This window comes from Hemitrygon akajei, chromosome 10, assembly GCF_048418815.1.
Source record: "Hemitrygon akajei chromosome 10, sHemAka1.3, whole genome shotgun sequence".
In the NCBI taxonomy this organism is placed as follows: Eukaryota; Metazoa; Chordata; class Chondrichthyes; order Myliobatiformes; family Dasyatidae; genus Hemitrygon; species Hemitrygon akajei.
This window is the reverse complement of record NC_133133.1, coordinates 126511880-126529955: the sequence shown is the minus strand read 5'-3', so window position 1 is coordinate 126529955 and position 18076 is coordinate 126511880. Positions and strand designations below refer to the sequence as shown.

The window sequence follows — 18076 nt, the reverse complement described above, 5'->3', positions numbered from 1 at the left end:
GCACAGTGGTAAGGTCACACGAGTGAATCTGCAGATGCTGGAAATAAATAAAAAGCACAAAATGCTGGCAGAACTCAGCAGGCCAGACAGCATCTATGGGAGGAGGTAGTGACGACGTTTCGGGCCGAAACCCTTCATCAGGAGTGGTAAGCTGTAAGGTCCAGTGGTAAGGTCAGCCTGGCCAAGGGCTGCAGGACTGTGTTGTGTGAGAACCTGATGCTCCACTATCTGCCTTAATGATCAGTGGAGGTCAGAGGCAGCATGACGTTCCGTAAACCCCTGTAACCCCATGGCTCAGTGTATCGGGGCGAGGGCTCGGTGAGCAACAGTGTGCGAGTGAGAGAAGTTGGGCAGTGATAAACATGGACAGAATGCTGGAGGAACTCAGCAGTACAAACGGCATCTAGTGGGGGGGAGGTAAGCAGTCGATATTTTGGGCTGAGACCCTTCATCGTGCCTGAACAGACAAAGATCCAGGTGGTCGTGGTCATCTGGCTCAAACTAGACAGATAAGGAAATTCCTTGATGAGAGCAGCCATTGAAACAGTTCAATTTATAGTGACACAGGCTGCTCGTGAATGAAAGTTGAGCAGGTACATAGGGACCCTGGAATCTCTCACCATCGGGACACAGGAAAGCACGATCGTTGGGCCTGAATCATGTAGGCACCTCCCGCAGCTACAATGTACATATATCTTCACCAGGAGATCTGCGACAGATTGAAGAAATGGCTAACCTTAACCTTCTCAAGGGCAATAAGCAATGGGCAGTAAATGCTGCCCTTGTCAGTTGCACCAGCTGCCTGAATGGACTCAGTAACACCAACATCCTAAAATTAGTTAAAGACTGCCTTTGTTTCCAGGTCATGGAAGATAATTATCACACTCCAGATCTGTGTTTTATTATTACCAAAATACGTTTATTGTAACTTTGTAATTCTACAATTCTAGAACAAAAGTGGAGAGACCATAACAACACAGACTAAATTAAAATGTACCCTTCCCTACCCGGGATGATGTTCAGCCCCAGTGGTGTCCAATGGTCCAGGAACAGTTCGACTGTACCCGTGGACATCGCGTGTTCCTTCTCCAGGACTACCAGGGTACAGAGATGCAACCAGAACATTGCTAGGCAGTCATCCCGGTTGGAGCTCTCCATTGTCTGCCTCCAGCACTCTTGGAGTGCTATCTTTGCCAGTGCCAAGAACAAGTCACTCCTGCTTCTGTGTTGTGTGTTGACTGGGTGACCTTACCTTAGGATTGTCTTATTTACTCCTGTGACATGATGGAAGTCCACTTGGTTTCCAGTTTTCTTCTGACTTTTCCACTCCTCTTTGTGATCCCCCATGGTTACGGCAGTGGCATTTGCAATTCCGTACTTGATCCGGGACGGATCATACACACGTGGCTAAGAACACGGAGGAAGCTCTATGGTGCATTCTGTCACTGGGTGTGTAGTGTGTGCAGTAACTCACTAATACCACTACTAGTCTACTGTTCTGCATGTTTGATTTCGCTGTCTAATCTTAACTGAAGGCCGAGGAGAATGTTGGTTTACTGAGACGTCACCGATGGACAATGATCGCTTTGATGTATTTCTGTCAGCATTATGTTAACAAACTTTCCTGAAGTCTAATTATTGTATTTTCCATCTGATTCTCCTCTTCCAACTCTACACCCTGGTAAACGTCCCCCACCCCACACCTCCTCCTCCACCTGCACGCCACACCTCCTCCACCCGCACTCCGCAACTCCTCCTCATACCTAACTCCTGTGATCCTTCCTCTTTTTACCTTCCCTCTCTTCCTCTTTCCTTTTCTCCCCCTCCTCCCACCTCCTTTACTCTCACCCTCCTCCTTGCCCGCCCACCCCCCTTGCCCCTCTACTTTTCTTCATCATCCCCCACCCCTCCCCTCCTCCTCTTCCTCCTCCATTCTCTCTCGCCCCCTTACCCTCCATTCCCCCTTGCCCCCTACCATTCATTCCCCTTCCCTCCTCCTTCTCTGCCCCCTCACTCTTCCCACTCCATCCTCTATTCATTTCCCCATTCCTTGCCCCTATTCCCCACCCCTTCCCTCTTCCCTTTTCCTTTCTTTCTCCCCCACTCCTACCCCTGATGTTTCTCCCCCTCTCCCCTCGCCCTGGCACACCGCCCGACGCTGTACTAGAGGTGCATCAGCAGGTACACAGGGGGAGTGAGTGGGCTCACCGAACAGATAGCCAGCAAGCTGCAGAGACACACTGAGCCCAAACCCCGTATAGACAGGAGAGAACTGGTAAGCCTCCTCCTGCCAGTGCCGTAGGCGTTGGTGGGGTGGGTAACAGGGCAGGGTCGAGCTTGTGGGGCAGGTTGCTGGGTGTAAAGTGTCGGGTGGACTGGGGTGTGATGTGTAGGGCGAGGGTGGGTAGGGTACAGGGTGTGGCGTAGGGTGTCCAGTGGTGGTGAGGGGATGCAGATGGTGGGAGTGCTGCGCCGGGAGCTTTCTTGTCGGGTTTGTAGGTGCTGACAGTGTAGTGTGCGTGCACCAGGCTGCTTTTTCAACAAGCCAGGGCTGGGGGGTGGTGATCGGAGGGGTGAGGGATATATATAGTAAATATAAAAGTAATCCTATAAAACACAGTGTACAAGTAACTGTAATATAAATATTTTAGATAAGATAGAGCCAGGAAAATTGTTTCCACTGGTCGGTGAGACTAGAACCACGGGACGTAGCCTCAAGATTCGAGGGAGTAGATTTAGGACGGACATGAAGAGGAACTGCTTTTCTAAGAGAGTAGTTAATCTGGAATTCTCTGCCTAATGAAGCAGTGGAGGCTACATCAGTAAAAATATTTAAGACAAGATTGGATAGATTCTTGCATAGTAGGGGAATTAAGGGTTATGGGGGAGAAGGCAGGTGGAGATGAGTCCATGGCCAGATCAGCCATGATCTTACTGAATAGTGGAGCAGGCTCAACGGGCCAGATGGCCGACTGACTGCTGCTCCTATTTCTTATGTTCTTAGACTGATTGTATGTCCAGAGTAAGTCCAGCCATCCAACACCATCTCCTGGTGAAGCCCGCCCTGCCTATGTCTCCTCACACTGACCGTTAAAGCTTCATGCTCTGTTTTGGAGGCTCCCCAATGGAATATGAGAAGTTGCTTCCGTCAGTTGAAGCAGGCTGGATTATTCACCTTTCAAAGCCTCAATGTCTGTCAGTGTTCTCCAGCTTCTATTGAAGTACTTTTGAGGTTGAGTCACTTCTGAGAGAAGTACTCCAGCCAACCTGCAGTGACACCATTGCAAACGGTGATGATTACTGTCCAAAGAATGGGGAACTTTAGTGATGAGGATTGCAGGTTAAGTATTGGCCAATGAGTTTTAAGGGTCACTGGGAGGAGAGGCAGGCAGGGAGACCTTCACCTGGGAAATGGGGCTGGGCTCACTCAGGACACGCTCGTGGGCCGGTCTGCATTTCTGTGCTCCATCTCTGCAGCAGGGCTTCACTTTTTCATAAAGCAAGGCACTTTTTTTATTTCAAACATAACAAATGGTCCAAGGTCCACTGGACCATGGTGGACATGGTTCCCATGCAGGGAAATAGGACTAGCTCAGTTAGGCTCTGTGGTCAGCATGGGCAAGTCGGGCTGAAGGGCCTGCTTCCTGTGGTGCATCAATCTATGACTCTTTTAGGCAGTCCTTCTCTCCCACATCAGCAGAGCTGATTGATAACCAGCGTGACAGGCCTGTCAGATGGCTGTACGGCTCCATTCATTACTTAGTCAAACTTGAATCGGAATCTGGTTTATTATCGTTGACATATTGTACATCATGAAATCCGTTTTGTGGCATCAGTACAGTGCAAGGCAAAAAGTTATTGGAAGCTACAATAAGAAACATAAAATAAATAACCAGTGCAGAAAGTAATGAGCCGTAGTGAGGTGGTGTTCGTGGACCCTGATGGCAGAGGGAAAGAAACTGTTTCTAAAACACTGAATGTGTGTCTTCTGAATCCTGTACCTCCTACTTGATGGTGGTAACATGAAGAGGGCAATAAGAATGGATGCTGCCACTTTGAGGCATTGCCTTTTGAAGGCGTTCTTGATGTTGGAAAGGTAGTGCCCATGATGGAGCTGGCTGTGTTCACAACCCTCTGCAGCCTTTTTCAATCCTGGGCCACTGCCCCTTCATACCAGACAGTACTAAAGGTTCACAATCATGGGTAGGGGAGAGACAGCTTGTGTCACTTCAACACAGGCAGAGTCCTGCCTGCCCTTGAATTTACTCAAAGAGGCAAGAGTTGTACTAACTGGGACCAGGTGCAGCTTGAGGAAGTCTGGCTGGTTTTGTGTGTGTGTGGTTGGTGCTCCAGTGAATGAGGCTCCCTGTGTGAAGGAGGGGAGATGGGGAGGCAGATGGGTGCTGTTCTCCTTCCAGTCCTCCTGCAATAATCTGTCCCATCTTCCCACAGCAATCAAGACGGAAGGAGTTTCCCTCAGAGATCGGGGGTAGTGATGTTTGCTACTTCTGCGGGAAGCGAGTCTACGTGATGGAGCGACTGAGCGCTGAAGGGAAGTTCTTCCACCGCGGCTGCTTCAAGTGTGACTATTGCGGTGAAACCCTCCGGCTCTCCACCTATGCCTACAACCCGGAGAACGGTGAGATGGCAGCCGCGACTGAAATGGTGGGGGCGGGGGGGGGGGGGGGGGCATCTCACAGTGAGCTTTCGAAGCTGAGAGAGGTGGTGATCAGTCTGTGCGGCAGCTGCAGGACAGTAAGAGTAACCAGTACATTTATTTTAGTGAAGTTCCTGAACTGGTCGGGTCTGAGGTGAGCACCCACATCCCAATAACAGTGCCACTGGGTCAGCCTGAGAGAAAGGGAGCATAGTCTCAGTTTGACGTCCCTACGTAGGTCCAGCACTCTGGAGGGGTTTGGGGTGAAGGACCTTGAGACATTGTATCAGCTGTCCAAGCTACAAACCTGAGCTCACAACTCCCGGCTCTCACGCAAAAAAATCTCTCTCCCCCGTTCCACCGCTTCCCACACTCTACTCCATCTAAGTACGTCCATTCAGAGACCCCTGTCACACTGTGGTGACCATTCACCAGTGCACCACGGTGATTGACCCCTGGTTAAAACCACGATGAAGTGGCCTGGTTCCCCTCCAGTGTTCGTACGGTCCAGTGACTCCGGTGGTCTTTGCCTGTTGTTCTGTTGCCGTTATCCCAGGAGTGAAACCTGTCTGGACACTAGCTGAAGAGAACCAGCAGCTCATTTTGCCTGTCGTGGCCTGGTCACTATTCTGGTGACTGGTGTTTAGTTTTGTTGTAATTGGCTTCCCGTCATTTGGTTCACTCAACCCACCGTGATCTATTCCTCTCCCTCTGAAATTGGAGCCGGAATCCTTGATCCTTGGAATAATTCCATTCCATGTTTTTTCTTCGACCACTGAGGGCCCTTCATATTCTTGTGGTGGTGATCAGAGCCAGGTCGTGACCACGTCATCTCAACTCCTGGGAGAGATTACACCATCTAGTAATGTGTTCCTGGGACATTGAAGGTTAAAGGGTGAGGAGCTATAACTCCCTTATTAGGGACTGGAGGACTGAGTTTAACGTCGATTCAGGCATAGCTGGTCGTTTATTGTTGGCGTGCAGCTACTAGGTTCTATTCAACGACCCTGGTCCTGTTAATGTGCCCTGACTCTGCCCAGTTATTTTAGGAGAATACTGAAGATGCTGGACTTGGGGAATAGACACAAAAGTTACTGAGAGGCTCAGATGGAGAAAGGAGGGGTTGGCGGTTGTCTCGGGTGGTTAAGGCTGTGTGGGGATTACTGTGCTGTGATGATATTGCCTGCTTTTGCTGCCCATTGATGAAGGTCTGATCTCTGGTCCCCAGGTGCACAGTGCTTGGTGTTTGTGTAATCCAGTTACTGCGGTGAACTGCTCAACTACGATGCACGTGTTGCTGCTCACTGTGCCGTGTGCCCTGGGGTTGCGTGAAAACGTGTGCGTTCTGGTGTGCAGTGGTACTCTTATCCCGGCGATGCAGGGGAACACGTGCGTCCAGTGTGCATGTGTTCCTGGGGCGCGCATATACCAGGGGTGCGGGTGGTGTACGGGAGCCCAGTGCTATTACACTATATAACTGGACGGCATTCTGTTACAGGGAAATTCTACTGTAAGCCCCATTACCGACTGGCAGGACGGGAGGCCAGGAAGAGACCAGCAACACCGCCAGCGGCCGCCCAGGTACCAGCTGCACCGGGGTTGTCAGATCAGAGTAGGGAGCCCGTCGGCATTGCCCCTCCTGTACTGAAGTGCCCAGACCCCCTCCTGCTCTTGGTCCCCAGAGGTCATGGCTGACCAGCCATCGGAGGGGGTGGGGGGGGGGTTGCTTCTCAAGCAGTTGGTATCTTCTGCTCACAAAATAAGAGAGGTGGGCTCAGTGTTGTGTTTGGGGAGGGGGGCGTTGCAGTGGGAGCATACTTGCACGTGGGACCAGGGGCTGTACATCCCTGCAGGTGCTGGATCTGGAGATAGTGCTGATACAAGGGTGCTGCATTGGTTGCCAGCGTTCAGCCCTGCCTCAGCTTGGATAGATCATTCGTGTGTGAGTGCCGTGCTCGGTGCAGGACCATTGGGTTTGCAAGGGTCGCCCCCCATGCTGTACAAAGTAATTACAAGGCAAAGGGGTGGGGAGGGGGGTGCCTGTCAGAGCTGGCAAGCTCTCTGATATCCAGAAAGCACACAGTGGTCACAGGTGATGCCAGTGCATGTTCCCTGAAACCTGGCCCACTTCTGTCCTGTTGTGTTTCCTCTGCTGCAGGAGAAGGTGTTTGCGCCCCCGCTGCCCACCATCAGCACCGACGGACTGTCCAGCCCCAAGGAGCAGCATGTCGAGGGAGCCGCAGGTAGATGTTGTGACCTGCTCGAGGACGGCTGGCTGCCCTTCTTGTTGAAGGGGCGCCTTGGCCGCCTGTGCGACGGAACAAACCAGTGGATTTCGGACTCCGAAGATGAGGAAGGCTAGGAGAGGGCATGGTCTCAGTACCCCCCATCCCCCCCGACCAGCAGTGTAGAGTGAACGGACCCTGGCCTCAAGAGGAGCTAACTGACCATGTATCAAAACCACCTGAAGAAACCCCTGCTTATCTCACTAAAGCCCAAACCATCTCTACAGCTCTCTAACACCCCCCACCCGACTCACTTCCACCACTGCCTCTTGTAAGCCCAGTCATAGCCCATCCTAATGGAGAACAACCAACCAAGTTCCACCTTACAGGAAGTACAAGCATGAAGATGAAACCCTAGAACCCCGGCTGATGAGTCAGAAGTGGTCAGATACTCCAAAACTTCAACTGCTAATCCAATAAATCTCCTGCTGTTGGCTTGGGTCTGGCTAGTATGTTTAAAGTGATAGCAAAGACTTATATTGGGCAAAAATGAGCAACATTACTTACACTGCAGTATGGGATCCAGTGGCACAGTAATATCTGGGGAGCTGGTAACAACTAGGATTCCAGTGACTGGGGACAGCTGAGAATCTTAGAGCAGCCAGAGATCCTGGGTCAGCTGGAGATCTAGTGATAGGTTGGTATCCAGTGGCCCAATGACACCTGGTGGTCCAGTGATCTGTAACGGCTGGGGATCTGATGATAGCTGAAGGTCCAATGATCCGGTGATGTTGGACATCTGAGGATCCAGTGACCCAGTGAAAGCTGGAGATCCAGTGATTCAGCACAGCTCGGGATCTGATGATAGCCGAAGATCCTGTGGCCCAGGGACAACTAGTCATCCGGTGATCTAGGGTTGGCCTCAGATCCTCAGTGATCCGAGGACCGGTGGGGATATAGTAAGACAAATGGAGATCTAGTTACACAGGGGCTGATCATGAATCTGATCATTAACATGGGGACTGATGGGGATCTAGTAGCTGGGATTAAGATGTAGATCATGTTGTACAGAGACCAGTACGGATAGAGTAACCAGGGTTAAGGCGAGGCCATGGTACCAGTGAATCAGAGAATACTGTCAATATTTAGCAGGTCGGGCAGTATCTGTGGAGAGAACTAAGTTAATGTAAGGCACAAAATGCCAGAGGAACTCAGCAGGTCTGATGAGTTCCTGCAGCATTTTGTGTGTGTATTGCTTGGATTTCCAGCATCTGCAGATTTTCTCGTGTGGTTAAGTTAATGTATCGCGCTGATTACTTTTGACGAATCATGGAACTGGAAGCATCAGTCCATTTTTCTCTCCTCTGGTACAGCCGGCACCTGCTGGGCATTTCTAGTGTTCTGGCATTTACTAAGGGGCGAGGGGGAGGGGGGAGCAGGTAATGATAGGAAAATGTTGAGAATCCCATAGTTCCTGCGGGTGGGGCTTCTGTAACATAAGGGCAAACGGTGATCTCGTATCCAGGACTGAAGGGATAGGAGTGTGGGAAGATAAGGACTGGAAGCCCAAGTGGATCATAAAGTCCCTGAACCTGTTTCTTATGCCCTAACCCCGAGTAAGATCGTGGCTGCTCTGTTCCTGGCCCTGGGCCCACTTCCCATTATCCTCGACTCCCCCATGCCTCAGTGTTTCTCCATCACGGATGCATAGAACAGTACAGACCCTTCGGCCCACAATGTTATGCTGGCCTTTTAACCGACACCAAGATCAATCCAATCCTTTCCTCCTACATAACGCTCCAGTTTTCTTTCATTCATGTGCCTATCTAAGAGTCTCTTAAATGTCCGTAAAGTATCTATCTCTACCACTACCCCAACAACGCGTTCCACGCACCCACAACTCAGTATAAAACCCTACTTCTGACATCTCTCATATACTTCCCTCTAATCACCTTAAAATTATGCCCTCATGTATTACCCATTTATGCCCTGGGAAAAAGGCACTGGCTCTCCACTCTAGCTACATCACATATCATCTTGTACACCTCTATCAAGTCAGCTCTCCTTTGTTCCAAAGAGAAAGCCCTAGTTCACTCAACCTTTCCTCACAAGACATGCTCTCTAATCCAGGCAGCATCCTGGTAAATCTCCTCTGCACCCTCTTTGAAGCTTTCATATACTTTCTATAATGAGGCAACCAGAACTGAACACAATATTCCAAGTGTGGTCTAACCACAGTTTTTTTACAGCTGTAAAGTTACCGTACAGCTCTTGAACTCAATCCCCTGACTAATGGAGGCCAACACACCATGCGCCTTCTTTATGCAACAGCTTTAAGGGACCTATTCATGTGGACCCAAGATCCCCCTGTGCCTCCACGCTGCTAAGAATGCCTCAAGTTTCATGGTCCATAGCCCATCCTCACCTCAGTCTGAGATAGGTGACCTGATGTCATGAGACCATATCCCCCTCAGTTCTGGTCTCCCCACCAGGAGAAGTATCTTCTCCTCACAAAACTGTCAGCCCCAATGGGGAAAAACTCTGCGGATGCTGGAAATGTGACATAAGTTTTGGTACTCATCGTGCCAAGCGGCATCTGTGGAGAGAGAAACTGAGTCTGTGACCCTTCCTCAGAACTGGGAGAAGAGAGAAATGAGAGTGGAGGAAGCTGCAGGGTGACATTTAAAGCTTTATAAAAACAGTGAGGAACGCAGATCAAGTGGATGGTCACATTCAAATACTAGATGAAATGGGCTTCAGGTGAGAGAGGAAAGATTTAAAGGGGATGTGAGGGGCAAGTGTGTAACAGAAAGACTTCAAAGTACATTTATATCAAAGTAATGTATACCATAGTCAGCCTTGAGATTGGTAGGTACAAGCTGCCAGAGGAAGTGGTGGTGAAAAGTACAATTACTATGTTTAAAAGACACTTGGTGAGGTACATGGATAGAAAGGGTTTAGTGCAGGGGTTCCCACCCTTTTTTATGCCATGGACCAATGCCATTAAGCAAGGTTTAGAGGGATATGGGTTAAATGCAGGCAAATGGGTCTGGCTTAGATGGGCATTTAGGTTGGCATGGGTGAGTTGGGCTTGAGGATCCTGCCTCTCTACTGTGAAAAAGCTATGCATTTTAAGTTGCAGGGAGAGCGGGGAGCAGCCAGAACACACGGTATAGGCTGTGGCAGAGTGCTGAACCTGGACTGCACAAGGGAGAGAGGGAGGGAGAGGTATAGGAAGGGGGAGACGATGCAGGAAGTCTGAAGCACCGGAGGAGAGAGAGGGCATTTAACTGAACACTGTTTACGTGAGGTGTGGGGTTGGATTGCTTTAAATGTTTGGATTTGATTGTTGAGCCCTGGAGGATATAATGTGTGTCAGAATGAGACCAGACTGGTAGGGGTCGGAGAATCGAAGCATCAGGCAACTGGATTGGTCACTTTTGCCACTCTGTAGAACAGGCGCCCAAACTGTTCACCAGCACCAGATTAGAGGAAGTATGAGTGAGTCTCTGCTTCACCCTGGAAAAGGGCCCCTGAATCAGAAACAGGTTTATTATCTCTGCTATGTCATGAAATGTGTTGCTTTGTGGAAGCACTACAGTGCAATACATAATGAGTAACTTAATAAAGTGTGGAAGAGGAATAGTGAGGTAGTGTTCATGGGTTCATGATCCATTCAGAACTCTGATGGCAGAGGGCATGAAGCTGTTCCTAATACAATGGGTGCGAGTCTTCAGGATCCTGTACCTCCTCCCCGATGGTAGTAATGAGAAGAGGGCATGCCCTGAATGGTGAGGGTCCTTAGTGATGGATGCCACCTTCTTGAGGCAGCAGCTCCTGAGGATGTCTTGGTGGTGGAGAGGGTTGTGCCTGTGATGGAGTTGGCTGAGTACAACACTCTGCAGCTTCTGTCGGTCAGGCTGTGATGCAACTAGTCAGATTGCTCTTCACCAAACATCTGCAGAAATTTGCTAGACTAATGAAGGAGGGCTGCTGGCGTGCGTTCTTCGCGATTGCATCAATATGGTTGGGTGTTCCACTGCTGTGTTGCCAAGGGAAGCTACTGTTAGCAGGGGAGCGGTCGGACAGGATAATCAGACCAGGGAGCCACCAAGGGAATAGCAGTGCAGGGAGTGGAGCCATGGTGGAGGGGGAACCAGGGCTGAGGGAAAAGGATTGGTGAGGACCAAGATATCAGAGCAGTTGAGGCAGGAGCAGAGAAACCAGGAGATTGAAGACTTACATTTCTAACTTCGAGTTGTGTTGGAAGGCTGTTAACCTGAAACGTGAACTTAGCTCCCCTCTGATGAAGGGTCTCAGCCCGAAACATCAACTGTCTATTCCCCTCCACAAATGCTGCTAGACCCGCTGAGTTCCTCCGGCCCTAGAGTATTGCCAGCACTTTGATTCTCTGGGTGTAATGTCTCAATAAGGTCACCTCTCCTGAACTCTAGCAAACAGAGGCTTAATCTGCTTAAGCTGTCTTTGTAATGTAATCATTTGGTACCTGAAATCAAAATACAGCATAGCATGTGTATCATCTCCAAGGGAGATACATCCTTCCTTAAATAGGCAGATCAAAGACAAGGGATTCAGTAACAAGAAAAATGATGGTGATCTAGTAATAAGGTAAATGGGAACTGAGACCACAGAGAAAGATTGGGATCCAGAAGTAAGAACATGGGATCTGATAATGAGGAGATTGGGGATCCATTCATGGGAACGAAAGAGGTAAGAAAAACACACACACACAGACTGCTGGAGGAACTCAGCACGTCAGCAAATCTGTTAACAATAATGGGGAGCCACTCATGACGAAGACAGGGATCTGGTAATTCGAACATAGGATCTGAGAATGAGGGGTTGATGGGGAATTCATTAACAAGAATGGCGGGATCCTTTAATGAGAATGTTGGGGGTCCATTTAGATTGGGGATCTGGTAATAAGAATAGCAAGGATCCATTCAAGGGGATGATGGGGATCCTGTGATAGGAATGTGGGAATGACAGGCTCCAATGATGAGGGGAACCCTAGGGAAGCAGCAACATGGGAACTGACGACAGGCGAGGGTCTGATAATGTGAGCAAGGATCTGGTAAGGCAGAGGTAAGGAGAATGAGGTTTCCTGTGGGAGTGAGGTACTCATCATGAAGTGGACAGTGTGGATGCAGTTACAGGTGTCTTGACGCCCACATGGACTGGTGTCCTTTCAGCAAGGTGAGGAACAATGGGGCACAGGGTAGAGGGGATCCAGTAACAAGGGGAGTGGAGGGAATTTGGGTTGACTGGGAGTAAAGACACAGGGAATGATATTAATCCAAAAAGCAAAGTAATAAAAGTGACACAGCTACAAGGAGAGCAAGGGGGACCCAGTGATGAGTGATTTGGTGAGGGTGTGCTGAGGAGAATGCAGCGAAAAGGACAGCTGTTGTTACCACTCTTTAGAGTGGTAGGAATGGACACAAAGGGTAACTTTGGGAAGGAACAGTGAGCAAGAGGGAGAGTGAGAAATGGAAGAAGAGCAGGGCCAGATAGAGAGTGGGCTGGAAACAGGAACGGAGAGAATGAGGGGGTGAGGTATAGGGAGAGAGTAGACAGGTATACATTTACTCCTGGAAACTGAGGGGTGATCTCACAAGGTGTATAAAATCAAGAAGGGCACAAATAGAGTGAGCAGTCAATCTTTCCAGGGATAGGGAATCAGAAACTAGGGAACAACATTTTAAGGTTCAAGGTGAAAGGTTTATTTAGGACCCTTTTAAACACATTAGGTAGTAGATATACGGAGCCAGCTACCAGCGGAAGTAGTTGAGGCAGGTACATCAGATACATTTCAGATCAGGTGGACAGCTAGGCGGATGGGAAGGGTGTTAGAGGGATGTGAACAAAGTGCTGGCAAATAGGATTAGCTTCAAGAATACTCATGGGTTGCAGGGATATGATGGGCCAAAGGGTCTGTTTCCCCGGCTGTACAACTCTGACCCTTGGCAAGAGGAGAGAAAGAGTGGCTGGGGAAGAGAAGCAGGAAGAGCAGGACGTGAGGGGGCAGAGATCAAGGGGAGATATCAATGGGGAAAACAAATGGGAGGGTGAGTAGAGGAGAGGTGAGAATGAGTGAATAGTGAGCGGGGGAGAGGTAGGAGTGAATGGAGAAGTACCAGGGGAGGGGGGTGAGTAGGGGGAGAGGAAATATGTGGAGGAGAGGGGAGTACGTGGGGGTTGGGGGTGAGTGAGTGGGGGAGTGAGCGGGGAGGGAGGGAGTGTGGGGTAAGGGGGATAGTGAATGGAGGAGGAGGAGGATTGGGGAGAAGACTGGTGCAGTGAGAGGGAATTGGGAGCAGGGAGTGGGACTGAGTGGGAAGAGGTAGGGGTTAGCGGGTGGATGAGTTAGGGAGAGGTGGGAATGAGCAGGGAGAGGGGGATTGAGTGATGAGAAAGGGGAGGATGAAGAGAGGAGAGGGGAAATGAGCAGGTAAGAGTGGAAATGAGAGTGAGCAGGGAGAGGGGGGAATTGATCAGGCAGAGTTGGAAGTGAGTAGGGAGAGGAGAGTGAGTGGTGGAAAGGGGTGTGAGAGGGAAGATCAGCAGGGGACAGCAGAGAGTGAACAGGGAAGACACGATGTAAGCAGAGGAGAGGGGAAATGAGAGTGGATGTTGGGGGGGAATATAGGGAGAGAGTGACTAGAGAGACGGGATTGAGCAGGCAGAGGGAAGGAGAACTGGGAAATGAGTGGACGGGAGTAGGTAGGGAGAGAGGAGAGTGAGTAGGGAAAGAGATTGTGAGAGGGGAGAGCAAAGAGTGAACAGGGGAAGTTGAGGTGTGAGCAGGAGACAATGGGGTGTGAGAAAGATAAGATGGGGGATTGAGCAGGGAAGGGGAAAATGGGAGAGCCGGAGAGTGGAGAGGTGTGCCTGTGCAGGGAGAGGTGAGAGTGAGGGTGGCAGGGGGGGGGGGGGGGCGGGAGTGAGCAAGGAAGGTGGCATGACCAGGGAGAGGTGGGATTGAGGGCAGTTGAAATGGGGGGAGGTAAAGCAGAGAATGAACAGGGGAAGATGTGTGAGCAGAGGAGAGGGTCAAGTTAGCAGGCAGAGGGAAAGGAGAGCAGGGTAGAGTTGGGAGTGAGTGGGGAGAGGGAGAAGTGAGCGGGGGTTGAAGGAGAGGTGGGTAGGGGATGAGAGGGAGATGGAGGAGGAACAAGGGAAATGGTGTGGGAAAGAAGGGTCTGAGAACAGGCAGCAGGAGAATAAAAGCTGAACTGGGAAAGAGGGAATGATTAAAGAACAGGAGGAGGGAGAGCAAGTGAGAGTGAGCAGAGACAGGTAGCAGAGCTACGATGGGAGTGAGGAATGGGTTTGGGAAGGTTGATGTACTGGAGTGGTGGGGTTCACTATTCCCCAGGCTTACAGCAGCAGAGTTCTGTGTGATGATATTCACACTCACCTTAATCTGAAGCTTCTGCAAGTCCATGAACTGGGCCCACAGACTGCAGATTCAATACTTGAGGGAATGGCCATCTTGCCTGCCTTTGGTCATAGAGTCACAGAGCAGTACAGCACAGAAACAGGGCCTTCAGCCTATCTAGTCTGTGCCAGTCTGGTTTTCTGCGTAGTCCCATCTTCCTGCACCTGGACAATAGCCCTCCACACCCCTCCCATCCATGATCTATCCAAACTTTTCTGAAGTACTGAGATTTAACCAGCATCAACCACTTCCACTGCAAGCTCGTTCCACACAAACTACCTTCTGAGTGAGGAAGTTCACCCTGAGGTTCTCTTAAATATTTCACCTTTCACCCTAAACCTGTGACCTTTTGTGCTAATCTCACCTAACCACAGCAGAAAAAAAGCCTGCTAGCATTCTTATCTATACACTTCATAATTTTGTATACCTCTGTATTGAGATCTCCCGTCAATCTCCTACACTCCAGGGAATAAAGTCCTAACCTTTTCAGCCTTTCCCTATAACTCAGGTCTTCAAGTCCTGACAACATCCTTCTGAAGTTTCTCTGCGCTCGTCCAAGCTCATTGATTGATACCTTACTTGTAAGTAGGTGACCAGAATGGCACAGAATGCTCCAAATTCGGCCTCACCAGTATCCTAAGCAATTCAACATAGCATCACAACAAGTGAGTGGGGAAGTACTGAGGAAGGTGGACAATGGTAATGGGTAAAAGGGAGCCTTGGACCAATGTCACAGTCCAAAGGAGAGGTTTATAAATTAAGAGGCTTCCACTGCTGTTTTCAGCCTGAAGGTCCAGTCACTTGGGTAAACTTTTCTCTTTACAATCCCTCATAATGATGTGAGACAGAAACCAATCCCCATATGGATGACTTGATCCCACTCCATTTCTGAGCAGGAAATGGCAGTGCGTGAATTCTCTTGTCCATGAGTTGGCCATTATACAATCAGCTGCTGGGTTGTCTCGATGGAGGAGGGTCTGGGTCCAATGGCAGGACCAGTAGAGACCAGGCTGTACTCTTAACATATTCCTGGATGCAGACACACAGTCCAAGCCCAGACAGACCACACAACACACATGAGACACAGCCCTACCCACTGCAAATTTCTAGAGTAACCTAACAGCCCAGGTTATTCACTGCTGTTTGGCAGTGGTTGGATCAGACCATAGAACATTATAGCACAGTACAGATGCTTTGGCCCATGATGTTGTGCTGACTTTTTAACCCACTCCAAGATCATTCTAACCTTCCCTTCCACACTGGCATCCATTTTTCTATCATCCATGTACCTTTCTAAGAGTGCCTTAATGTATCTGTCTCTATCACCACCAACAGCCCTACATTTGCTCAGCCTGGTCTTCCCTTCCCAGGACACTCCCATGCCTCTCCCTCACCTCCCTTCCTGGGTCACTCCCATGACCCCCACCCCCTTCCTGGGTCACTCCCATGCCTCTCCCCCACCCCCCTTTCTGGGTCACTCCCATGCCTCTCCCCCACCCCCCTTTCTGGGCCACTGCTGTTCCACTCCCCTTCCCAGGTCACTCCCATGTCCCCCCCCCCCCCCAGGTCACTCTCATATCTCTCTGCACCCCCCCCCCCCGTCACTTCAGTGTCTCTGCCCCCCCCTTCCTATATTACTCCCATGTCCCACCCCCACCTTTCCCAGGTCACTCCTGTGTCCTACCCCTCCCTCCCCTCTCCCAGAGTCACTCCCGCGTCCCATCCTCCCTTTCCTTCCTTCATCACTTCCATGCCCCCTTCCCTTCCTGGGTCACTCCTGTGTACCTCCCCCCCCATCTTCCAGGGTCACTCTCTTGTCCCTAGCCCCCCTTCCCTTCCCAGGTCACTATCCTGTCCCACCTCTTCCCCCCTACCCTGGTTCACTCCTGTGTCTGTCCCCTTCTTGGGTCTTTCCCATCCTGCCTTGTCTTATGCAGTCCCCCTGTTTCCCCATCCGCCCCGTGCCAAGTGGTGGCCTGTGTCCGGAGGCTGCTGTCCCACCTCACCTCCTCATGCTCCCTGCCAGTAACCGCGCCCTCTCTGCCGTCACAGAGCCCTGGCAAGCGAAGCGACTGCGTGGCACGCCTGAGCGGATCGAGCTGGAGAACATCCGTGTGTCCCTGGAGCGGGAGGAGGATCTGCAGGAGGTGCCCGAAGAGACGCTGGCCGAACACAACCTGAGCAACGCTCTGCTCCAGACTGGCCAAGAGCCCTGCAGCAGGTCAGTGTCTGACATGGGGGGAGACAGAAAGACCACACAGTACCAGGTCTTTCCATGGGCCAGAGAATCTCCCATTGTTCATCAGATCCAATTCTAGTACCACCTCACTTCTCTGCTTTATCTAGTTTTTGTCAGGTCACATCTCACTTCCCTCGCAAATCTCACCCATGTCTGATGTCTGGCTTCTTTCTCAAGTGTCAGTATCTCAGAGGACCTCTCCTGGACCCATCATATGAATATAATTGAGAAGAAAGCACAACAGTGCCTCTACTTCCCCGAGAGTCTATGGAGATTCACCATGTCAGCACAAACCTTGGCAAACTTGTATAGATAAATGGTGGAAAGTGTGCTGACTGGCTGCATTATGGCCTGGTACGGGAACACCAATGCCTTTGAGCAGAGAATCCTACAAAAGGTAGTGGATTTCTCACTGAGTCATCAGTAGAAGGTACTGGTGCCTCAGGACTTGCACCACCAGGTTCAAGGACAGTTACTACCCCTCAACCATCAGGCTCTTGAACAAAAGGGGATAACTACACTCATTTAAGGACTCTCTTATCTTGTTATTTCATGCTCGTTATTTATTATCTGCATTTGCACAATTTGTTTGCAGTTTTTAGTTCCTGATGTTTACTGTTTACAGATCCTGTTCACAGTTACTATTCTATAGATTTGCTAAGTATGCCTATGGAAAAAGAATTGTGTAGGTAGTCAGAGGCTTTTTCCCAGGGCTGAAATGGCTAGCACGAGAGGACACAGTTTTAAGGTGCTTGGAAGTAGGTACAGAGGAGATGCCAGGGGTAAGTTTTTTACACAGAGAGTGGTAAGTGCGTGGAATGCGGTGCCGAAGATGCGGTGGAGGCAGATACAATAGGGTCTTTTAAGAGGCTCCTGGACAGGTATATGAAGCTCAGAAAAATAGAGGGCTATGGGTAGGCCTAGATAATTTCTCAGATAAGGACATGCTCGGCACAGCTTTGTGGACCGAAGCGCCTGTATTGTGCTGTAGGTTTTCTATGTTTCTATGTACGTCAACGCACAGCAAAGTTGTTTCATTTGCATCTAACCAAATCAGCGAGGATTGCGATGGGACAGCCTGTAAATGTCGTCACGCTTCTGGCACCAGCGTAGCATGCCCACACTCACTAACCTACTAACCAGTACAGCTTTGGAATGTGGGAGCTACCGGAGGAAACCCACGCGATCCTGGGGTGAACATACAAACTCCCTACAGGCAGCTGTCGCTCTAATGGCATTACATAACTGCTAAGCTACTGTGTCGTGAAACAGAGTTAATGTTTCCGGTTGAATCCCGTTGTCAGAATTTTTAATCAGAACTTAGCTGTGCACCTGAAGAGTTGTGACCTGCAAGGTTGCGTGCCTGGTGCTGGGAGGTGAGCAATCCTTTATCGACTGGCATGCAATCGATGGGCTTCTTTTGTTCTATTTATTTTCTATAACTTTGATTCTCTTCTGACTCTAGCCCTGCCAATTTCTCATCTTTATTCTGT

General features: G+C 50.1%; 1 protein-coding gene across 1 annotated transcript in view; it reads left to right on the top strand.

The window, feature by feature from the left end:
• LOC140734658 (protein-methionine sulfoxide oxidase mical3a-like) overlaps positions 1 to 18076 on the top strand; it is a 285450-nt gene that overhangs the window by 171804 nt on the left and 95570 nt on the right. Inside the window, exons 21-25 of the mRNA XM_073058913.1 lie at positions 2168 to 2275; positions 4453 to 4639; positions 6156 to 6238; positions 6816 to 6900; positions 16397 to 16565. Of these exons, the coding sequence (XP_072915014.1) occupies positions 2168 to 2275; positions 4453 to 4639; positions 6156 to 6238; positions 6816 to 6900; positions 16397 to 16565 (632 nt within the window). The remainder of the gene's footprint in view (positions 1 to 2167; positions 2276 to 4452; positions 4640 to 6155; positions 6239 to 6815; positions 6901 to 16396; positions 16566 to 18076) is intronic.